Consider the following 22857-nt stretch of genomic DNA (forward strand, 5'->3'; position numbering starts at 1 on the left):
CTAACCAATGAATTTATGAAAGCAATAGATTGAAGACTTCCGAAAGTAAAATGATAAGATCCAAAGGGAAACCTATTCTATTCTATTCTCTTGTATTATTTCAATGGTGCACATGGTTTTCCTCTTCTGCCCACTGAGTTCATTTGTAATCGACAAACTTTATTGCAACACTCAAACATTAAAAAAACTTGCAATCACATATCTCAAAGGTTAACGAACTTAATAGAGTATTAAAATTTTCTAAAAAAAATTTGGATTCAAATTTTTATCACATTTATAAAATTTTAATTTGTCTGATGTAATGGTTAATCAATATAGATGGGGTTTCTGTTTTAAAAAAAGAAAAACACTTACAATCACTAAAAATATCCCTTATCTGATTTGATGCAATTCTTGGATTTAGTGATAGAGTTAATAAGGTGGCAATGGAGGAAATTCTATGCATAAAAAAATATAAATTCAAATTTTTTTATGACATTTCAAAATAAAATTTTTGATTTATCTAATATAATAATTATAAAAATCGGTTACTATATTTAAAATTTAATATATTCAATACAATCGATTCAATCCCAAAAAATTAATCCAACCCTTGCCCGATAAAAAAAACAAAAAAGTTAGCTTTGCATAAGACTTGTCCCACCATATAAATTATGGGATTTGGGAGGGTAAAATTCCATTAAAGTGGGATTACACACAAAAACATATAAATTCATTTTTGTAAACTATTTAATTTAATTATTAAATACCCACTAACTAGTCCAGGCTTTGGTTTGAAATGGGTTTTGGGCCATTCTTGTCACTAATAATAATTTATATGTTCTCACAGTTTTGTGTACCAATACCAACATTCTTGAATCCCTCCAAGATGAGGAATAATTATAGTGAAAGAGAAAAAGCTGTGTTTCAGTTCACATGGGTGGAGGAAAAAATAAATAAAGTAATAGTCTCATTTAATCTTAATGCAAAAGCATATTTATATCAATAAAATTATATAATTTTAATTTTTAAAAATAAGATATTATTTAAATAATTTTAAATTAATAATAAAATAATATTAAATTATATAATAATATATTATCTGATTCAATAATATTATATACATTGAATTATAAAGACTAATGTGGTGTTGATATGATAAATGTCATTATCAAAAACATCATCATATTAATACTATATCAGTTTATGTAATTTTTTTATATATAAAAATTATGTATATAATATTATTATATCTGATTATCAAATTAAACTATAACTATTTTTTTATAACAAAAAATCTCATCTAAACTAAATAATTTTTTTCAGATTAAACTAATCATATCAAATAAAAAAAAATTCTAAATCTAATAATCAATATCGTATATACATACTCTATTACATATAAAACCCTTTTCAAGACTACTCCAACCCAATGTTAGCCTTGGGTTCTAATAAGCTACAAGTATTGATTCATGAACTTTTAATGTTATCATACTCCAATCACCCATTTAATAATTTAATATCTTCTTCTCATGGCCCATTCTGATCTGATAATCACTTCATCACAAGTCTAAAAACAAATTTCAATATTTATTTTGTAAATTACTAATTTACCCTTTATACACATGCATGTATGTTATCAAATGCTTTGAAAACATTTTAGTGATAATTTGACTGTGGGGACAACAATTCTTTTTTTTTTTATTTTGTAATCTTTGTCTATTTTTTTTTTAAATTAAAATAAGTACAGAAGACCTTGCTTTGTACATGCTGATGCTTATTTTTCTTGTGTGTTAGTTTGGTCATGGTTTGTTCTCCCAGTCTCAAACAACAGCTATCTTCCAATCTTGTTGTGATTTGTTCTTCATTTCTACTAATAAAATTAAAATCCACCTCATAATTCACCACTCATCGTTCTTTTCTTCCTCTGTAATGGTTTAGGTTTTGCTTTTTTGCCCTTTCTCTCCTTGAATTATACACTCTTCTGCTTGGTAGGTTATGCCATTGAACTCATGGGCCCTCAACTCCACTCAAGTTTAATGGTCTCTATCTCCTCTTTCAGTGCTCTCTCTTTGCTTTGCCCCCATTTTTTTGCTGTCTCCCATTTTTCTCGTTTTTCTTCCTATGGTTTTATGACAAGATAAGCTTCTGTAAATTCTGTTTTCTATCTTTAGACACTATGGTAGGTTATCTTGTGAGGTTTCTCCGTTTGGATTATTAATTTTGTTTCTGGGTTTTGCATATAATGCAGTAATGATGTTGGGTTTGTGTTGTGAACAACTGTGGTTCATTGTAGTTCTTGGGTTTCACTCTGGGATATATCTCTGACTTCTTTTGTCTTCTTGAAGTGATTTTTGGTTAACTACGGTCTTTTTGATCTGGGAATTTGGAACATCGGCGAATTTTCAAGGTGGACTTATGGGTTTGTTTTTTCCGTGTGTTTTGTGTGCGAATGATGAGTGAAAGATAAGAACTTGATTTTGGTGGTGTTTAAATCTGATTTTGGCAACTACTTGAAGGACAAAAATGGACAAAATGATTCAACCTCCTCTGGTAAATTCTTTGTCCACCTTTCTTCTAACCTGTTGAGTTGAGTTTTATCACACACTCATATTAATCCGTGACATTCGTTTGTGTGCCTTTTGAATTTCGGTGCTGCTTGATCCTTGCACACGGTTTTAGGGTTTTGGTGGTTCTTGTTGTTTGGCCATATGTACCCATCTATGTTTTCTTACTTCTGAAGACTTATAACTAACAACCCACAAAATCTACTTTAGCCTCGATTATTTTAATAAGTTGGGGAAAGTTCTCTATTGTTAGAAGATCATTATCATAAATTTGTGAAATAATAACCTACAGTTGATAAAAGATAAGCTGTATCAACTCTCTTTACCGATTCTAGGTTGCTCATCCTGTAAAATTTGAATATCTGATCAATTCCAACTGTGAATTGAACCGAAATTAAATGGCTGCAACTTCTTAAGTGCTTTAAACACTTTTAATACCTTCTTCTTAGGTAGATAGTTCTGAATAACGTTTTGTTGTCCTGAATTTGAAGATTGGTAGGCATTCAATTGTTATAGCAGGCGTTAAGCGATTCAAAGGATTTCTTTTGAGCTCAATTAATGTATTGTAGACAAGTATACAGTAGTTAGTTTTGTTGTTACTGGGAAATTAAATCTCTTTGATGTTCTCACTTTCTTGTATATGATGCAACATTGATTTCAGGATTGTGTTAATGATATATACTTTCTAAGTAGAGATGGTAGTTGACTGGTACCTTCCTATCTTGTATATTTCCTCTGATGCTTAAGTTCCTTGAGTCTCAGGCTCTTCTGATATTCTTTCAGCCAGTGACCTGTAGAGGTATCACTATGTGAGCGTTGAATTCATATACCCCTTTTTTTGAGCTTGTATTTATTGCTAGGCACATACCTTTTGGATATTTTCTCTCATTCATGACATTAGGCTTAGTCACGACTAAAATCTGTAACTAGTTTGATTTGTTCACAGAGATGAATCATTTTCTAGTTGCACTTCAAATCTATTTTGAAGATAGAATTCAAAATATCAGCAAATTTTGTTTGTGTTAAGATTTTGGTCTCTGATTACAGTTATTGCAGTTTTTTAATTATATAATTTAAATGCTGCAAATGCTCCAGATTACATATTGGTTGATGGATTTTTTTTCTCTTTTATCGCAGAATGAATGAAAGAACTTATGCATTTATAGGTGCATAGTTGTACCTGATACTAGTCCCCAGTATAAATGCTTTTTATGTTGTGAAGTAGTCAAGTCATTAATTCTCATACATGTGCTTTTGCAGGTTGATACAACTGCATGTTTGTGTAGAGTAGATGCAGGCCTCAAAACTGTTGCTGGAGCAAAAAAATATGTCCCTGGGACAAAGCTGTGCCTTCAACCTGACATTAAACCATCTATTCATCCAACTAGGAGCAAGCAACCTAGTGGCAGCCGAAGCAGAAACCAATCTCCTTTGCTTCCGGGGCTTCCTGATGATCTTGCTATTGCTTGCCTGATAAGAGTCCCAAGGGTTGAGCACCGTAAGCTCCGTTTAGTCTGCAAAAGATGGTTCCGTCTTTTGTCAGGTAACTTCTTTTACTCTCTCCGGAAAAGCCTTGGGATTGCAGAGGAATGGATATATGTCATTAAGAGAGATCGAGATGGGAAAATCTCATGGCATGCTTTTGACCCCATGTACCAGCATTGGCAGCCTCTTCCTCCTGTCCCTAAGGAATATTCTGAAGCTCTTGGGTTTGGTTGTGCTGTTCTTAGTGGTTGTCACCTTTACTTGTTCGGTGGCAAAGACCCACTAAAAGGATCAATGAGACGAGTTATTTATTATAGTACCAGGACTAATAAATGGCACCGTGCCCCTGATATGCTTCGCAGGCGACATTTTTTTGGTTCATGTGTCATAAATAATTGCTTGTATGTTGCTGGTGGGGAGAATGGGGGAGCACATCGGTCCTTGAGATCTGCTGAAGTTTATGATCCAAACAAGAATAGATGGTCTTTCATTTCAGATATGAGCACCGCAATGTTGCCTTTTATCGGGGTTGTTTATGAGGGGAAATGGTTCTTAAAGGGGCTTGGATCTCACCGTCAGGTTCTTAGTGAGGTCTACCAACCAGAAACTGACAGCTGGTACCCTGTATATGACGGAATGGTTGCTGGATGGAGGAACCCGAGTGCTTCCCTAAACGGACATCTCTATGCTTTGGACTGCAAGGACGGCTGCAAACTAAGGGTTTATGATGAAGTGACTGATTCTTGGAGCAAGCATATTGACAGTAAGATGCATTTGGGGAACTCTCGAGCTTTGGAGGCAGCGGCTCTTGTTCCACTCAATGGAAAACTTTGCATAATCCGCAATAATATGAGTATCTCTCTGGTTGATGTTTCAAAATCTGATGGTGTGAGAGGAGCTCCTGCTGAACATCTTTGGGAGACCATATCGGGGAAAGGGCAATTCAAGACATTGGTTACAAACCTCTGGTCAAGCATCGCCGGGAGGAACCGCCTTAAAAGTCACATTGTTCATTGCCAGGTTCTTATAGCATAATGACTGTAAATTATACTGCCTTGAGTTCTCTGGTTTTTATGCTGTTGACATCTCTTCGATTTGATGGGCTGGAGAGACTAATATATTACAGGCCATAAAATGATGCTTGCACACCCTTTTGGATTCCTATTGGATTCAAGGATTCATACCTATCATGGCAGCTGCTGGTGGATGGACGAGGATATGTGTTTGCTAGTTGTAGTTTTACATACATTTATATTATATACAGCTTTTACATGTCAATTAAAGAGCGTTCTGTCTAAATGGCTACGATTTGTTACTGTTATAGGTGCAGCACCCCTTGTTGGGCGTATATAATTTAGTTTAAATTATAAAATCGAATTGAATTGTTAAAAATATAAAATGATTTGATATAAAATGATAATTAAAAAAAAAACAATTTGAACGGGAAACCAAATCATATACCATATTTCTTATAAGTAAATGTGTATAATTATAGTTCTTTTATATATATATATATATATATATATATATATATATATATATATATATATATATATATTGTATACTTATTTTATATTTATTTCACATGTGTATTTTATATTCTGAAAAGTTATAAATCAATTATTATTTATTAGATATGATTTATTTAGTTGCAAATGATTTTTAATAATTTTTTCCTTTGATTTAGTTTAAAACTTAAAATGATTTAATTTGGTTTGCGGTTTCTTTAAACAATTTTATTTTAATTTGGTTTTAAAAAGTTTTTAGAATGCATTAAATTAGATTTTTTTTTTTTTTATATCTTTTCAATTTGATACAAAAAAGTTCTTAAATCACATTAAATCGGACCATGCGCACGGAAACTTGCATCGGCACTGTCTAGTAGAGAATATGTATATACACCAATTCGGTGATACGAGACTATCTTCAACTGGATTCATCTCAACACATGGAAATGGATACAAACAAATTAATTACAAGTTTTTGAAATGTAAGAACAAATCAGAAAGCCACCGGAAATTACCTGTTCACACTTCCTTCTCAGCTTTCTTCTTTCTTTAAACTGCTACAAAAATATAATATTGTACAATAGAGAATCACAGCTCTGATGACATACGGAAGCCAATGATGGGCGTTTCAGCGACTATGCATTTTTGAGAGGTATGATTGTGCAAGCAAGAAGCACTGGTCTTTCTGCCCTTTATATTCATTGTAGCGCAGGAAGAAATAGCCAATGTAATCGAAATCTATAGGAGACAACTTTGCCTGTAAACAACACAAGTAAAAATTAGAAATTATCGTGTCTAGAGATTGACAAGCATAGCTGAAGCCGCAAAATACCTGGATAAGCGCCCATAAAGCCCAAAATATATGTGAAGCCAGCATGAATGTATTTGTCTCAACATACAGAGCTTCAAGATCTTTGTCAGATACCTGTCATTAACCAAAAAAAAAAAAAAAAACAACAAAAGCAGAATTTTTAGCAGCTAGAAAATATATTAATAGAGATAAACATGAATCTTAATGCAAAACAGGGTTTGTTCGGTATGTTGCATCCATAAAAAGTTGTATCGATCCGACAGATCCCACTCTGGATTAAAGGGAGAAATTTTTTACAAGCATCCTCCGCCTTTGAAGATGAAAATCTGACTTTAAATTTCTACTTCATACATTCATAACTGAACATTTCAGTACCAGTACAAGCATATAGATACTCAGATGCCTTTTTCTGTGATATTAAACCATGGCTGCAATGTGTATTGACTCATAATAAATTAACTATTTGTTCTTTACCAAGTTCATGAATTTCTCATGCATAATTCAAGCAAAAAATAAATGGCCTGTAGTTTGGGTAAATACTTCAAACTTGAAAACATTTTAAAGATTTTTATAATCTTTGATGAAGCAGAAGTAATAAGTTTACTTTCTCAGGTACCTCATGAGGTTTCTCCGGTTGTAGGTAATGCCTAAAGAAGTGATATTGCTCATCTGCAGTTGGGTAACTACATAAATGCCACATTCATATTCATTAATAATATATCATTCTATGCTATGGCCAAATCCGAAAAGTAAATTAAAGCAAAAGAAAAGGAATATACAAGCTATAGTCACAATCATAGCCTGCGTATTCGTTGAAGTGATTCCCAATGTCAAAGCCTCTGTAATTGTATGACCCATACTCAAAATCAATAAAGTAGAGTTCCTCTGGAAATGCATCAAAGAAAGAACAAAGTCAAATAATAAGAGAAGAAAAAAAATCCAGAAAAATTGAATATTTTAGCATCAGCATTCATCATTTTATGCATGTCAGACGCCATTATCAGGCAAAGACACCCGCATCATATGTTATCTTGTTTGGAGGCCACTGCCACATCATAACGTAAATCATAGCCATTGTAACCATGATAGATGTACGAGATAGTATAAAAATTTTGAATTACCAATTAACCTAACCAAAAAAATATTTTTAATCAAATGGTACAATCCTGTCAGTTACGAGTCTTAGTTCAAGAGTCTCGATGCAGAGGAGCAACTGCCAATAGGTGCTTTCACGAAAGCTAGCCCCAGTTGGCTAATGTACGACTTAAACACATGATTCAGCCTTCATCAGATATTTTTTAGAAAAAGCCTCTTCATTATCAGTTCTAGGGTAAAAATATGTCTAGCCTACATTTATTGTTCAAAACCTGCAGCAGCCCAAGAAATGACAATTAGCTTTACCCTTCTGTACTTGAAAACATACCACTTATGAACCCATCAAGTAGGGTTGTGTTAGGCACCCAATCACTAAAGTCCACGAGAAGAAAGGTAAGGGTGAGAATAGAAGAACTTTGCCCTTAAGTGAGGTTGCAAATATCGAAAAGGAGGGCACAAATGTAATGTTTATGATGGATGATTTAAAAAAAAAAAAGTTTTGGCATTAGTATAAAGAAAAGGAGAAAGAAAGCGGCCAAGAAGTGGAGAATAGAGAAAAGGGGGCTTTTAGCCTGGGAGAATCTGACACCTCTGTTCCCAGAGTAGTTTTTGTGCTTCTTACGGTTATTTGATCACTGTCATTTCATTTTGCAAACAGTAAGTAGGGATTGGATATATATCTCAGTATATATATAGTTTTGCTGAGGTTCTCACAGATTTTTATTCAGCTAGACTCTGTATTTCTGTGTGTGTGAGATTGGACTGGAATATTACTTGTTTGGGGTGAGTTTGGCAGGTTATCATTGTTTCGGCTTGGCAGGAGCAGTGTCTGTTTGGTTGAATTTGTCAGGTATCTATCAGAAAGTAACTCACTATATGTATATTTCATATTGCCACATGACCTAAGACTTTTAAGGTATATATAAAACACAAGTTGGGTCGTTAATAACTGATACAGTTCTGGCAATACTCAAATGCATATGTATATATGCGTGGCTGCATGTAAGAGAGAAATAAAGAGTAAATAGAACTGTCACTGAAACATGAGAAGCATATATTATAAGGGAATGTCCACAAAAAATAAAAATTTGTAACACACAATAGAACATACATTCTGACATAAAATAATGAACGAACTAAAAGTGTCTGTCTTACCTTTTTCATCATTGAGCATTATATTCCCAGAAAGCAAGTCATTATGAGCAAACACCACTGATGAATTTAGATGTCCTGTCAATTCCTGCTCAATTATCAGGAGATAATTTCTCAGAAACAGGATAAAGATCTTCATTTCATAAATAAAAAGCCAGAAAATCAGCAGATGCAGTATGTAATCAACTAGAGCATATAGGTACCAATCGTAAAATGGACATCCCTTACCACAAACCAATCTTCTACATCATTTTTTATGGTTGCATGGCATCATGAACAGTAATAGGATGGAAAAAAGATCGGTAATGGTTTAGAGATCAACTATGATTCTGAGCATATAGTGTCTTCTGCCTTGTGCTTCCTAATACTCACTCAGCATTTAAAATAAAGTAAATCCTTATTCGGTGGTGACGCAAGTAAGAACCTTACAACACACCGCATCATCCAAATTGTTCAGGATTAAAGAATGATCTGTCCGATTTATTAATGCTTTTTTCCAATTGTTAGCCTATCTGCATTTAAGTTACCACTGCAAGGACTTAGTAAGCTGTCATACACCTTGGCTAGTGATGTTAAGGTTAATAAAATTTGGAACTGCTCAGGGTTAATTCTTCAACTTTAGGTTGTAAGTTCCACTAAACATGATGATAACACACAACTTTAAGAAGATTTATCGGCCAACAATTAAGCAGAGATTAGAAACAAGTACACAATATATAGATAGACTACCTTAAGCTCAGCAACTTCTTTTTGAACTTCCTCAAATGAAATCGCCTCATAGATCCTCTGCTTCTCAATCTCATCAAATTGAAGAGAAGATGCTGCAACAAGGAGGCAACTCAAAAGATAATAATATATTGCTATCAAAGGCATTTAATTTAGAAACATTAATAAACCTTGATACTTTGCGATCCAGATTAATCTATTTCTGATGGCAAACTAATCATAATAGAGAAGAAAACCTTTCTCAAAAAAGTCGGAGATATCATTCCACAACTGAGGTTCTTTAGAACCCGGTATTTCCACTTGGTGGAATCTGTGCAGTTGTTTTGCAATTTCAGCAGCCAGCTTTGGTTTTATCATGTCTGCCAAGGAAATAAAAGTAGGTTAAAACAGTATCACTAGAAAGGTAGCAGGACACTATATAACTAAAAGGAAAATTAAGCTATCAGATGAGAAAGAAATATACATATATATATATTTTAAGAATTGGCTCTTAATATGGTAGTATATTCTCAGGGGTTTAAAAAAAGCCCCCTCTTTTTTTTTTTTTTTGGGGATCAAGACTGTAAGAAAGCCTAGGGAACTCTAGAAAGGTTCCAACTCTTGAATACAGTAAGCCAATCCAAATTTTTTTAGTCACAGTTTGAACTCTTGAACAAGAGCATCAAACTGGAAGATTTTATAAAATCAATGTGGCATATGATATCTTCTGGTTACCCGATGGAACTAATGTGCGTGCATCGATGAAGGATTGAATCATGCCATTTCCAAAAATTCCAAGCAACTTGGCACCAAATCCTGCAGCCGAGAGGTACTTGATAGCCTAAATGCAATAGAGGGGAATAATCAAAAAATGAAGCAAGCAACCGAAAAGGTCATCAATTATACATAAAAGGCTCAATAAGTTAATGAAATATAAGAAGCATCATTAAATTTGGACAAAGTCTGCATTAGAAGACCAATAAAACATTTGTCTTAGTATGGCTTCATTTCCCATGCGAAATTAACATCCTATTAGTTTCTTTAAATAGCAATGTAAAATTGACAACAGACCAACGCAAAAATATATACAACACTGTCTTAAAAAAAAAATAAAACCATGCTAAAAGATCAAACAAACTTTTTAAGAATAAACATGATAACAAATAAATAACAAAATCACAGAAACTAGCAATCGCACCTTTAATTCCCGCTCACGATTGATAAAATAATCGGTGTTAGGCCCGTATAATCTTACAGTGACGAAAACATCATCTCCGTTTTCTTCCTTTACTGAAACCTTCAGAACTGCATGAAAATTTGAGGTTTGATTCTGGCTTTCGACAAATATTGACATGGAATCCAGACACACATTATATATATAAACATAATTCGTACATGATCTAAAGCAGGAAATTCATACAAAAAAAATATATATATTGAAATTAATCTAAAAAAAAAAAAGACTTACGCAAATTTGTGATGCCACCGGATATTCTTCTAAAAGAGAACCGAGAATCCTCCAAATTTGACCACTTCTTGAACAGATCCTTGCACAGCTCTCTGCGAAAAAACCAACATAAAGCAGAACAAATTACGTTTAGCTTAGTGAGCTGAAAAACACAAGATCCAGTCGCGCGTGAATGACTAACATGAGGCGAGGGGTCATATGAGGGAGAGAAAGCGACGTATCGATGGTGAGAGTAGACGTTTGGAATTCATTGGCACCGTTCTGACAAGCTTCCGCTGCAACCTCCATCTCGTTCCAGATGTTCTTCATTGCCCCCATTTTTTATGCTCTGATTAAATTCAAAAGCCAGATATTTGCGCTTCCCGCGAAACCGGGTGACTGTTTCAAAGACGAGTGTGGGGTCTCCGTCCCCACCCTTCTGTTAAACTTATTTGTCACGTGATGAAATCTCATTTTTGTCCAAATATAACATTTTATTTTATTTATTTGTCTCCCTATTTTTTTTAAGTTATAAAGCCTTACATTGATTGAGACATACGAAAATTATATTATATGGGTGTCGTGTTGAACTACTTTTTAATGTTACAACTTTATTCCATCTTCCGATTTTATGAATAATTTAGAAAGGCAACGTTGGACATTAAAATAATTACTAAAGTTCAAAGAAGATAAACTTTTGAATGTCAGCAAGCAATTATAATAGATACGACTTAATATGCTAAAAGTTTGTAAAAGGAAGTGTCACTATTAACAAATCCAACTCTGGTAACATTAAGAAGCAGCAGCTGATTAAGAATTAAGAATATTTTATCATAGGCCAAGAGACTTATTCCCAACCAAATCTACTAAGGTTTGGTGAAAATACAAATTTATATCCGTTAATTTTTAAAAATTTAAAAATTTATTTATTAAAATTCATTAACTAAATATATTTAAAAATACAATTTTTTTATATTTTTCTTCTCTTAATTTAAAAATTTAATAATTCTCTTATCTAAAATTTAAAAACTCATCTTTTTCCCCTTAAAGTTTCATTTTTATTTATCTTCTCTTACCCACAACTTGCCTTTTTTCTCTGCCACGAAAGACCGTCAATACCAATTGAAAAGGATGGCCTAAAGACTAGCGTTTCTTGAGAACTCTGTCGACTCTTCTTTGCACCAAAGATCAGTGCAAAACTGATTAGACTCTAACGGAAAGATAAAAAACAATAAATAAAAAAGAATCGCTCCGACCAGCGAAAGCACCAGTGGTCTAGTGGTAGAATAGTACCCTGCCACGGTACAGACCCGGGTTCGATTCCCGGCTGGTGCATGTGATTTTTTTTATTTGAAGTTACCCAAAATACCCTAACTTCTAACATCAATTCTGAATTGGCCCATTCGGGATGTAGTAAAGGCTCTACCATAAACCATCTAACAGACAGGGGAATGGAATGGATTAATTATTAATTACTCTACAAGTTACATGAAGAAATTGATGCGGTTCCATGGTTTGGAAAAAGGGTGTTAGTATCTTAGTTTCAACTCCTGGATCATTGGTTGGGATTTTTGACAGAGGAAGAGTTTCTATTCAAATGATTCAGTTTGGTGCTATGCTATGTATGAGTCTGAAAGAATGGTTGTCCTGGGATTCGAGCATCGGATAAGGGAGATCGCAGAGCAAATGGACATGCGTCCCCCAGAGGCAAGGCAAGGCAAAGATTGCCTTTAAGTGATACATTTCCATTTACAGATGAGTTTCAGGTTGATTGATTCTTGCAATTATTATAGAGAAAGTAAAACACAATTGTTCGTTCCAATCCATTTATGCCCTAACTAATGCTCAATCCTAAGGGTAATTAATTAAAATAAGCAAAATTTTAAGCGTTTATACGTTTTTAGGGCACCCTAGAAAAGTTTTACCAAAATAAGCAAACCGTATTTTTTTTACCCTTTTTACCCTTATGTTGAAAAACCAAGTAAAAATATTTTTTCTGAGAATGTGTGTCGGTTTATGGTGGTTACGATGGTGGCTAGGGATTTTACACTGAAACCCTAAATATGTCGAATTATGTATATGGATGTTTTTGAATGTTTCGAACGCTTAAAATGATGTAGTTTTAATGTTAATGGATGTCTGGAAGTGTAGCCGTTGAGAGACAAAAGCGCGCAAATTTACAGTGTCACGCAAACTGCACAAATTTACAATGTCACGCAAACTACGCAAATCGCGTAAACACTGTTTACACCGCGTAAACCTGTTCACATTGCGCAAACACTGATTACATCGCGCAAAAGTAGATATCATAGTCTGTGAACAGTATTTTTTGCGCGATTTTGCAAGCAGTTTGCGTAGTACTGTTCACAGTTTGCGCGACACTGTTCACTTTTTGCGCTTTTGTCTCTCAACGGCTACACTTCTAGGCATCCATTAACATCGAAACTACATCATTTTAAGCATTCGAAACATTCAAAAACATCCATATACATTCGACATATTTAGGGTTTCAGTGTAAAATCCCTAGCTACTATCGTAACCGCCATAAACTGACGCATATTCTCAGAAAAAATATTTTTACTTGGTTTTTCAACATAAGGGTAAAAAGGGTAAAAAAAAAATACGGTTTGCTTATTTTGGTAAAATTTTTCTATGGTGACCTAAAAACGTATAAACGTTTAAAATTTTGCTTATTTTAATTAATAACCCCCAATCCTAAAAACCAAATTAGACCACTTACTATTCTAATAAGGCCAAAAGACTATTTCCCACCCAAGGTTTAGTGGAACGATAAATTTTTATTTGTTAACCGTTAAAAACTCAAATACTTACCTATTTATTCAAATTTCATTGTTAAAATTAATAGTAAAATTATTATTTAACTAAAAATATTTAAAAAATAAAAAATTATTACATTTTCTCCTTTGAATTTAAAAATTTAACAGTTTTTTTTTTATTTTAGGTTTGAAAAGTCATCATTTTTTCGCAAAAGTTTTTCTCCACTCTTAGGCAACCACATCTCCTCTTAGGTTGTTGGCATTTTCTCTCTTTCCCTTCCAACTTCTCTCTATCTTCGGTCTCTCTCATCACTATTCCTGACCCCCCTTACCTATGTATTTTGAAGTATAGGTAAATGCAGGGTACCTAATATTTATAAATTATGAATATTATCAGGGGATGATTAAAGGATAATAATAATAAAATCCTCAGGATGCAAGACATTAATATAAAAAACATTTACAAAATTTAATGTCCCTTAGCACTTATCTAATTTCACATAATTTAAAGGATAATGATATATAATTAGTAACTTTTAAGTTTTTAATTAAGCATGAAATGCGATTATGTTGATGAATAATTAATAATTAAAAATAAAATAATGATAATATATATACTTATTTTGAATATATAAATAAATACATATTTTTATGTATTATTATTATAATTTTTAATTATTTTATATTTATATAGCAAAATTGACATATAAATGGATACACATCTCTCCTGGAAGAGCTTTAGGTTTGGGTTTGGTTTTGGTATATAAATGTGTCCATTTTTCTCCACCCTCAAGAGGCACTATAGCCTTGGGTTTTAGTTTTTAGCTTTATCATGGAAGAGGTTACACAAGGAGTCAACAACATCGACTTGAGCGCAGATTCAATCAAGAAAAACCGGATTCAAGTCTCCAACACTAAGAAACCCTTGTTTTTTTACGTTAATCTCGCCAAGGTGTGTAATTTTATTTTTATGGTTATACTCGATTGAGGTTGAGAAATTTCTTAGCATTTAGATTTTAACCGTGCTCAGTTGTAAGCTATTGATTTGATTGGCCTTGTTATTTGGAAGTTTGAGCGATAAGTGGAAAGATTCCGATATGGGATTTAATTTATCTTTGTTTCTAGAGCTTTCTGTTGAGACCTTACAGAGGTTTAGGGTTTTTCCCTTTTTAGGGATCAGGGTGTATTTAATTGATGATATGATAAGTTCTGTATCCATTTTATCTTTTGTGGGTTTAATTTCTGTTTTTAAATTTATAATTTATCTTTCTTTGGTTGCAGAGATACATGCAGCAGCACAATCAAGTGGAACTCTCCGCCCTTGGAATGGGTAATTACTTTATTTGTTCTTTGTGCATTGGCTGTTTACTCTTGCATATCTCTCTATATATATGGCATAATTTTGGCTTTACTTTATGTTCTACATTGTTGTGACCTGATTAGTTTTTCACATTGTCATATCTAGTGATTGAACATTTCATCTTTTTCTTGTTGTATCTGCAGCCATTGCCACGGTTGTTACTGTTGCAGAAATTCTGAAAAACAATGGTTTGGCTGTTGAGAAGAGTATGGTTATCTGTTTCCCTATATTCTTGGTCCAACAATCAAGTCTTGATTTCTGTACTTATTTGACATGTGCTCTTTGCAGAGATCATGACTTCAACAGTTGATATGAGAGATGAATCAAGAGGGCGATCTGTCCAAAAAGCCAAGGTAAATTAATGCAATATCTGTTTGTGCTTCCTTTTGATTACTTCATGCTATATAATATAATATGCATGCTATGTGAAATCCTGCAGTTAAGATCCTTCTTATATTGATCATCTTCGCCAGTTGCAAAAAAAGACTAAATTGGATGTTCCAACTTTTAAATGTTGATAAACTTTTCCTTATCCAAGAATGGTCTAATTTTGCCGGTGATTTAGTGTAACTCAGTATTTCCATGTTGGGGTATTGCTTTTATAAAATATATTTGGTGGTTCTTGTGTCATTGGTAGCATTTTCCTTCTGCACTGTTCATGCTTGCAATTTCAATGTTTATTTCTTCCATAGTTAAAATTTAGCTTTCCTGTCAATATTGCTCTTAAAGTCTGTTGTATGGAGTTATAATTTTTCCCTCTCAGATTGAAATATTGCTGGAGAAAACTGCAAACTTTGACGAACTGATGGCAGCTGCCGCCGAAGAGAGGGATGCTGGAGATGCTGAAGAACAGAATTGAAAGTCAGTCATCTATATTACCTGGTTTGCTTTGGTTTTAATGCTCTAGTGCTGGTGAAGACACTCAATTTCGTTAGTTTCTTGGTTGTGGGGTATCTTAGGTATTGTAGTCCCAATTGGTTTGTTAATTGCAAAGATTTTATCTTAAGCACCTTGAAACACCATATGCTTACTATTCAAATTCAATTATATTGACTGATTCTTTTTCCATCTTTCCTCATTTTTGCTCAGCACATTCAATGTGCTGTTCGCGTTCTAATGGTATCGGCATGCATTGTATTTATTCATTATGGATTTAATCTTATGTTTGTGATGGACTTGTCCCATCTGCAATGGTGTTCTGAACTCTTGTTTTAATGGAGCTTTGTGCCGTTGCTTTTACCAAGCAACGGTCATTTTTTAATCACATGTCAATAATGGAAAATTAAGCTGAAAAATTGGGTCCAAGGGTAATATCGGTCAGCTTTGGATTTATGAATAATAGAATAAGAATCTAACAAATTTGAAAGGCGGGCATTCATATAATCATGGTTAAGCAAGCACATTCCTACAACCCTAAACCAAAAAGAAGACCCAATAATTTGCTGTATTCTCACGGCCTTTCCTCGTTAGTAATTAGATATAAAGGTTTGGGCTGGCAAGGTGGAATGTAAGAAAATGGATCACTGTGTCACCCAGTTTAGCTTTCCAAGACACCTGAAGATGAAACATTATAAGAAGTGTTAATGATTAATTATATAAAATTGTTTTAAACATTTATTAAAATAATTTATTGATTTGATCATCTAATAGATCAAACCACCCTTTTACTGAGTCAATGTCAAGTCCAATTTTAAGAACATTGATATGAGAAACAAAGATAATCAATAACACTACATTTTCTAGTTCCACGTGAACTTTGTTAGAAAATATTCTGAGTCAATGACACTTTTTTTGCCGGTTTTGGCATGACACAACCCATAACATACGGAATCTTGTCATTTTTAACCCGACCCACCATTAGATCTAATATAACCCACCGCTAGATCTAATTTAACGTTCATCTTCATAGCCAAACAGCACAAAACTCTTTTTTCTACAGCAAATGGTTGGAAAAGATTTGATTTATGATTTGTTAAAAAGATATCTTTGAATTTTTTTGGAAAAATGTAGTTAGTGTTGTCAAAATGCATTTTGGGTGTTGAAAAAACAGAAAAAGAAAAAGAAAAAGAAAAAGGTTGCGTGCTATTCAAATTGTATTGAGACTTCTTTTGTACATATTAGTTTGGAAAATGAAGAAGAAAAGCACAGATTATATAGTGAAGCAAAATCGAATTGCACTACAGACTCTGCAATGTAATAGTGGATGATTATGACTTGATAAGAAAGACGGGTTCCTGGTTATGGCCTCCCCCAGAAACAAATTACAATGTCAGTTTCAGTATAGCTGGAAAATAAGCAGAATAGAAGAAGAGGCGATTTTGAATTTGAAATGACAAAAGTTTGACTTTAAATTTGAAAAAATCACCACACTAACGTAAACGCAAACACAATCACTACCAAAGTCTATAAAGAACGGCAGTGTGCTGAGATCTTGAGTCTGTTTCTTAGTAGAAACCAAACCCCAAAAAATTTAACTTCAAACTGATTTAATTACTCAGTCCTTCCTGATTATTCTTTGAGGCCAAAGGACTATTTCTCACCCAACTTTTCACCCAGTCTCAAAAGCACACCCATGACTCCTCGGCGATGGAGACAAAAGATGACAAATTTTTTGTTTCCATTTTCATCTCGTCTTTGTAAACGGCTAGAGGTAGAGATGATAGTGGCCACTGTCAATAGAGAGAGGAGAAAACTCTAAAAATTTGAGGAGAGAAGTTATTTTTCCACGCTGAAAATGGACATTGAAATGTGAGTTTTCAAAATTAAGAGAGAAAATAAGATAAAATTATATATTTTTAAATATTATTAATAAAATGATGATTTTATTTTTAACGTTAACAAAAAATTTTAATAACAGTTAGCTTATAGATAATTATTTAAGTTTTTAAAATACTGTAAATGCATATTTATTTTTACATTAAAACTTAAATGAAAAATAATTTTTAAAATTTTTTTTTAAATCAAGACTTGATATCTATTTGTCAAATCCGTAAGAGCTAACAGTATCGATTCAACCATAGGTCAATCCAATCAATTTTCCATTGCAAGTTCATCACCATGCAATTTTCCATTGCAAGTTCATCACCATGCAATTTACGTGAGTGGCAATTTCACTGTAAATTCGATATTTATAGAAGGCCAAACGACTATTTCCCACCCAAGGTATGCTGTAATGACAGGTTTCCCCCCTTTAACTATGGAAATACCAAACACCCACCCATGGCCAGTTAAATTTAACAGAACCCTAACGCCTGAAAATTTTATCTCCTTTTGCCCCCCTAAAGTTTGAAAAAAAAAATTTCCCCCCAGCCTAAGTTTAAGAAAATGGCAGTTTCACCCTAGGGTTTGGTTTTGAAATCTCCGGCGACCTCTCCGGCTCCGTTGCCGACGGTTTCTCCCTCCCGAAGAATCCTCTCCTTCCGGTGATCGGTTTCCTCCCATTTGGAGGTCCGATCGTCGCCGGAAAAGCGGTGGGAGACGAAGAACTTCGTCGGGGAAGACGAAGTTCTTCGTCTTTCCAGACGAAGACGAAGCCGTCGTCTTCGTCTGGGAAGACGATCGTCTTCCCAGAAGAAGACGGTTGTCTTCCCTGGGAAGCCGATCGTCTTCCCAGACGAAGACGACGGCTTCGTCTTCGTCTGGAAAGACGAAGAACTTCGTCTTCCCCGACGAAGTTCTTCGTCTCCCACCGCTTTTTCGGCGACGATCGGACCTCCAAATGGGAGGAAACCGATCACCGGAAGGAGAGGATTCTTCGGGAGGGAGAAGCCGTCGGCAACGGAGCCGGAGAGGTCGCCGGAGATTTCAAAACCAAACCCTAGGGTGAAACTGCCATTTTCTTAAACTTAGGCTGGGGGAAAATTTTTGTTTTCAAACTTTAGGGGGGCAAAAGGAAATTATATTTTAGTTTATTTTTTAATATTATAGAGAAAATGACAATTTTACCCTTAACCCCGTTAAATTTAACTGGCCATGGGTGGGTGTTTGGTATTTCCATAGTTAAAGGGGGGAAACTTGTCATTACAGCATACCTTGGGTGGGAAATAGTCGTTTGGCCTTTATAGAATTTATACTTTATAGTATACTATAAATGAAGAAAAAAAAAAAAAAAAAGAAGGTGCGGGTCAAATTTAGGTTGCAGGTGGTCCGCAACTATGATGTAAAATCGATGTCATGTTATGCACCATTGATATGAGACAAAAAAGTACTTACTTTCAATTACGGAGTACTGAGTCATCAACGAATAGGATACAGCACCATCTGAAAGGTACAATTGCTGAGCTTCCCTATTTATAGCTTCAAATGCCTTCCATCCAGACCATCAACATTCGCTTCTTTTTCTTCTTCATACAAAATTTATACTGAATTTCGGTGTTTAGGTTTTAATAAATTCAAGGCATGGAGAATCCTTTACGTCTTAAGTCGTTGAATCACATCTCTATAGTGTGCAGATCAGTCGAGAAATCTATTGATTTCTACCAGAATGTTCTTGGCTTCTTCCCCGTTAGAAGGCCCGGTTCCTTTGATTTTGAAGGCGCATGGTATATGAATTATTATTATTATTTGAAAATGCATTTATCTCCTTAATCACAGATTCATTTATGCTGCGTTTGTTGTAAATAACAGGCTATTCAATTATGGGATTGGCGTACATCTTCTGAAATCTGAAGATCCTAATAAAATGCCCTCCATCAACCAGATAAATCCCAAGGACAACCATATATCCTTCCAAGTATATATTTTCCTCTCTTATCTTTCCATATTAATTATGCATATTACATAATCACAAGCAATTAAGTAAGTGGGTTTTGTTTGTTTGGCAGTGTGAAAGCACGGAAATAGTAGAGAGAAAGCTGAAGGAGATGAAGATAGAGTACGTCAAGGCGAGAGTAGAAGAGGGTGGAATCTACGTGGACCAGTTGTTTTTTCACGACCCAGATGGCTCAATGATCGAGATTTGTAACTGTGACGTGTTGCCGGTGGTTCCATTAGCCAGAGAGGCCTTCAGATCATGTTCATCTCTCAACTGCGTTCTGCAGCAACAGCAGGTGGTGAAATGCCAAGACTTTTCTCACTGTGCTTGATCGATCATATTCATATAAATTTACACTTGAATATCAAACGTTGTTGTCTCTGCTATATATGGAGAGATAAATGAAAGAAGAAAAAGATTGATTTTCCTACCTAACACCAAGAAATTCTTCCAAGTACTCATCGGAGTAATATTGGGGCTTAAATTTCTTTCTTTTCTGAGTCCTGGTTTTGAATGACATATAATTATCATCATGCATTGGAGACCTAGAGTAGAGTAGAATTCATTGAGGTTCTTAGTTCTTACAGAGAATGGCTTCGAGACCAGATTTAAATGTGTGATGTAACCAAAAACTCTTTTGCTCACAAAGAATTAGTATTCCTAAGCGTAATTCGCAATATTTCAGCCATCTCACTCACAAAGAATTAGTATTCCTAAGGCCAAAAGACTTATTCACCCAGGTTTAATCTATTCTCAAACTTTTACTCACTAAATTTTGATACTTTAAATATCAACAATTAAAGTTAACAAAATTCATTAGTTTTAAAGGTATAATTGTTACTTAATCTATAATATTAAAAAAATTAAAATTTTATTTCTTTTCGTACTTAAATTTTAAAAATTAATAATTTCATTGTCTAAATTTTAAAAATTTACTTTTATAAGGCACGAGCTAAATCTTTTGATTTGAACTTAATTCGAACTCAAACTAAATGTATTCAATTTAAATCAAACCGAGTTAAGTCAATTTTCAAGCTCAAACTAGTTCTATTTGGATCCAACCATAGGTACACTCCCAAAAATGTTAGTGAAAATTTTGTAAACCCTCCATAGGTTAAAATTCTACCCTTACCCTTGAAATCAAAGTTAGAAGTACCAATTTAATGTTTAGCGTATACACTAAGATGGATATTGATCAACTTACTTTGATCAATATTGATCTTATTACTTTGATTTAATTATTTTCTTTGTTTGAATTCGTGTTTTTTAAAGAGATTTTTTATTTGAGCATGTGAGATAGAAGAAAAAAATGAGAAAGGATTACTGGATTTGAGGGTTTTTGTTAAAAATTTTCTACATTGATTTACCCCTAGTTTCATAGCTAATTTCACATGTTATAATTAATAGAGATGGTTTTATATATATAAATAAATTCAAGCTGCAGTCGGGCCAAAGTTCTGCAGTTCCTCCATCCTCGTGCCTTACAATCATTACCCACCTGTTAATTCATGCTGGACATTTGCTCTATGGGCTCATTTTTGTTCGACCTATAATTCTGATACAAAATCATCAGATTTCCCAAATAAATTTACTAATTTTGGAAAGAAAAGCTTCACTACTCAGTCAGAATCACCATTCACAACTTTATGTCATTGATATTATGAACTCATAAGTGGTCGTATATTAATCTTGGAATTTGCAGTAAAATCATGTAAAAAACTAATAAAAAGTTGTGAAGCTCATACCAGTTAGCAGTGATCTCAAGACTGATGTTTCTTAATCGTAAATGGCGAGAGATATCCGTCAAAGTTCAAGTCTCCTGTTGCCGTAATTTCGGAGAAGGAAAAGAGAAGAATTAGGAGCTCCCTTCAGTCCAAAACATGCAGCATAATTTATTTAGCCAACTGTTTTGGGCCGCAAGGAACCCCTATTTCTACAATTTTCTCAGTCAGAGATAAGAGGAAGTTCACTATAGCACTAAAGACCCTAGAAAACAAAGAAGAAAGCTGCTTCTTGCTGGAATTCATGGCCTAAGTGAGGGTTGCTTCAACTTTTAAAAGATGCATTTGCTTTTGCCATGCGTGAAGATAGGTTTTTGCCATACAGGTAGACAAAAATGGACTATGGTTTAAGCTTTCTAACAACCCCGTCCAAAAATTTAATGCATAACAACAATAACAGAAAACTTTTGCATCGTTATCAAGACATGTAAATACAAAGAAATTCTTCTTTGCTTTAACCAGTAGTTCATATCTGTAGTTATATTCCAGATCTTTACTTCTTCTTCGTGGTCCCTCATGGCTTTCCAAATCCCCAGTATAAAAGTAATGCTTTTACCGTGCTTCTTTTGGAAAGATGAGATGGAAGTGCTACTTAATGATCTGGACTTATTGTAACTATATGATGCTCAACTTCATCTGTCTCTTTAAGATACATTAATTCCTTTAAACTCTTTTTGATAGGCTTTAGCTTTTATTGTGTTAAGTAAATGTAGACTTCTTATAACCCATTTTAACAACAATTTCCCTCTTTGGCTGCTAACTGCTGCAATGACTTTATTAGATTCTCGGGGTATTGGGTTTTTGAACCGACTTTGATGTTGATTTAGCTGCTGGTGATGATGGGTGCTTCTTGCTTGATGCTCATGATTTTTCTCGCGGGTAAAATATTTATAACTGATAATTAATGGAATATTAGAGAATTCTTGTAGATTAAAATTAGAAGAGCATCCAAATCTTGTTATGCAATTTGAAACCATACAACTTTCAAAATGATACAATTCTAATTTCACAATATCTATGCATAAACTATAAAATAATGAATTAAAACTTTATAATTATTGGAATACTTGAAATGCTACACAATTTGAAACTGTAAATTTTCAAAATTACTTGTATCGGAATGACTGATCTCTTCTGCTCTTAAAACTTTCCTAAGTAAAGTTATATTAACTTAGTTTCAGATAGTGGTCATAGCCAATATATAATAGATTATTGAACTCTATCAAAGATTCAATAAACCATAGACTCATACTAATACTATCTATCTAGATTGACTTATCTTTTTTTATTGATCACTTTGAACTATTCAATTACCTAATTTTATTAAACCAAATTTATAATTAATGTTACCCTCCAACAGAAAATTGTTTATCCTTGCTATCTTTCTGACTCGGCAAAGGGTGTGACTTGAGGAAAGAAATTATTGCATATATTTGA

The 22857-nt window shown here is 33.8% G+C and overlaps 4 protein-coding genes and 1 non-coding gene across 5 annotated transcripts; 4 read left to right on the forward strand and 1 right to left on the reverse strand.

The window, feature by feature from the left end:
• Positions 1 to 1715: 1715 nt before the first annotated feature.
• LOC123195057 (F-box/kelch-repeat protein At1g55270-like) lies at positions 1716 to 5330 on the forward strand. Its single transcript, XM_044608635.1, has 2 exons — positions 1716 to 2532; positions 3807 to 5330. Exons 1-2 carry the CDS (start codon positions 2506 to 2508, stop codon positions 5064 to 5066), a joined length of 1287 nt encoding a protein of 428 aa, XP_044464570.1. The 5' UTR covers positions 1716 to 2505; the 3' UTR covers positions 5067 to 5330.
• A 564-nt stretch (positions 5331 to 5894) lies between these two features.
• LOC123195172 (probable ethanolamine kinase) lies at positions 5895 to 11107 on the reverse strand. The gene is made up of 11 exons (XM_044608803.1): positions 10952 to 11107; positions 10771 to 10862; positions 10501 to 10607; positions 10038 to 10143; positions 9560 to 9682; positions 9327 to 9418; positions 8601 to 8685; positions 7130 to 7235; positions 6967 to 7033; positions 6372 to 6464; positions 5895 to 6296 (listed from the first exon to the last, which is right to left on the reverse strand). Exons 1-11 carry the CDS (start codon positions 11086 to 11088, stop codon positions 6168 to 6170), a joined length of 1137 nt encoding a protein of 378 aa, XP_044464738.1. The 5' UTR covers positions 11089 to 11107; the 3' UTR covers positions 5895 to 6167.
• Positions 11108 to 12013: 906 nt separating this feature from the next.
• On the forward strand, positions 12014 to 12084 carry TRNAG-GCC. Its single transcript has one exon. It is a non-coding gene; the product is annotated as a tRNA-Gly (tRNA).
• Positions 12085 to 14231: 2147 nt separating this feature from the next.
• LOC123194272 (uncharacterized protein At2g34160-like) lies at positions 14232 to 15954 on the forward strand. The gene is made up of 5 exons (XM_044607439.1): positions 14232 to 14478; positions 14808 to 14856; positions 15030 to 15092; positions 15175 to 15239; positions 15650 to 15954. Exons 1-5 carry the CDS (start codon positions 14359 to 14361, stop codon positions 15743 to 15745), a joined length of 393 nt encoding a protein of 130 aa, XP_044463374.1. The 5' UTR covers positions 14232 to 14358; the 3' UTR covers positions 15746 to 15954.
• Positions 15955 to 19193: 3239 nt separating this feature from the next.
• Positions 19194 to 20074, forward strand: LOC123195130 (metallothiol transferase FosB-like). Its single transcript, XM_044608744.1, has 3 exons — positions 19194 to 19427; positions 19513 to 19618; positions 19710 to 20074. Exons 1-3 carry the CDS (start codon positions 19285 to 19287, stop codon positions 19968 to 19970), a joined length of 510 nt encoding a protein of 169 aa, XP_044464679.1. The 5' UTR covers positions 19194 to 19284; the 3' UTR covers positions 19971 to 20074.
• Positions 20075 to 22857: the final 2783 nt, after the last annotated feature.

The sequence above is a fragment of the Mangifera indica genome, chromosome 13, assembly GCF_011075055.1.
Source record: "Mangifera indica cultivar Alphonso chromosome 13, CATAS_Mindica_2.1, whole genome shotgun sequence".
Classification (NCBI taxonomy): domain Eukaryota; kingdom Viridiplantae; phylum Streptophyta; class Magnoliopsida; order Sapindales; family Anacardiaceae; genus Mangifera; species Mangifera indica.

What these genes read in the sequence shown, in the direction of transcription:
- LOC123195057 (XM_044608635.1), top strand. Translation starts at nt 2,506, where the DNA reads ATGGACAAAATGATTCAACCTCCTCTG. An exon ending in AAATGATTCAACCTCCTCTG is followed by an intron (nt 2,533 to 3,806) that starts GTAAATTCTTTG and finishes GTGCTTTTGCAG; the next exon opens with GTTGATACAACTGCATGTTT.
- LOC123195172 (XM_044608803.1), bottom strand. Translation starts at nt 11,088, where the DNA reads ATGGGGGCAATGAAGAACATCTGGAACGAGATGGAGGTTGCAGCGGAA. An exon ending in CGGTGGCATCACAAATTTGC is followed by an intron (nt 10,608 to 10,770) that starts GTAAGTCTTTTT and finishes ATTTTCATGCAG; the next exon opens with TTCTGAAGGTTTCAGTAAAG. An exon ending in AAGAAGTTGCTGAGCTTAAG is followed by an intron (nt 8,686 to 9,326) that starts GTAGTCTATCTA and finishes ATAATTGAGCAG; the next exon opens with GAATTGACAGGACATCTAAA.
- LOC123194272 (XM_044607439.1), top strand. Translation starts at nt 14,359, where the DNA reads ATGGAAGAGGTTACACAAGGAGTCAACAACATCGACTTGAGCGCAGAT. An exon ending in ACTCTCCGCCCTTGGAATGG is followed by an intron (nt 14,857 to 15,029) that starts GTAATTACTTTA and finishes TTGTATCTGCAG; the next exon opens with CCATTGCCACGGTTGTTACT. An exon ending in TGGTTTGGCTGTTGAGAAGA is followed by an intron (nt 15,093 to 15,174) that starts GTATGGTTATCT and finishes TGCTCTTTGCAG; the next exon opens with AGATCATGACTTCAACAGTT.
- LOC123195130 (XM_044608744.1), top strand. Translation starts at nt 19,285, where the DNA reads ATGGAGAATCCTTTACGTCTTAAGTCGTTGAATCACATCTCTATAGTG. An exon ending in TTTGATTTTGAAGGCGCATG is followed by an intron (nt 19,428 to 19,512) that starts GTATATGAATTA and finishes TGTAAATAACAG; the next exon opens with GCTATTCAATTATGGGATTG. An exon ending in ACAACCATATATCCTTCCAA is followed by an intron (nt 19,619 to 19,709) that starts GTATATATTTTC and finishes TTTGTTTGGCAG; the next exon opens with TGTGAAAGCACGGAAATAGT.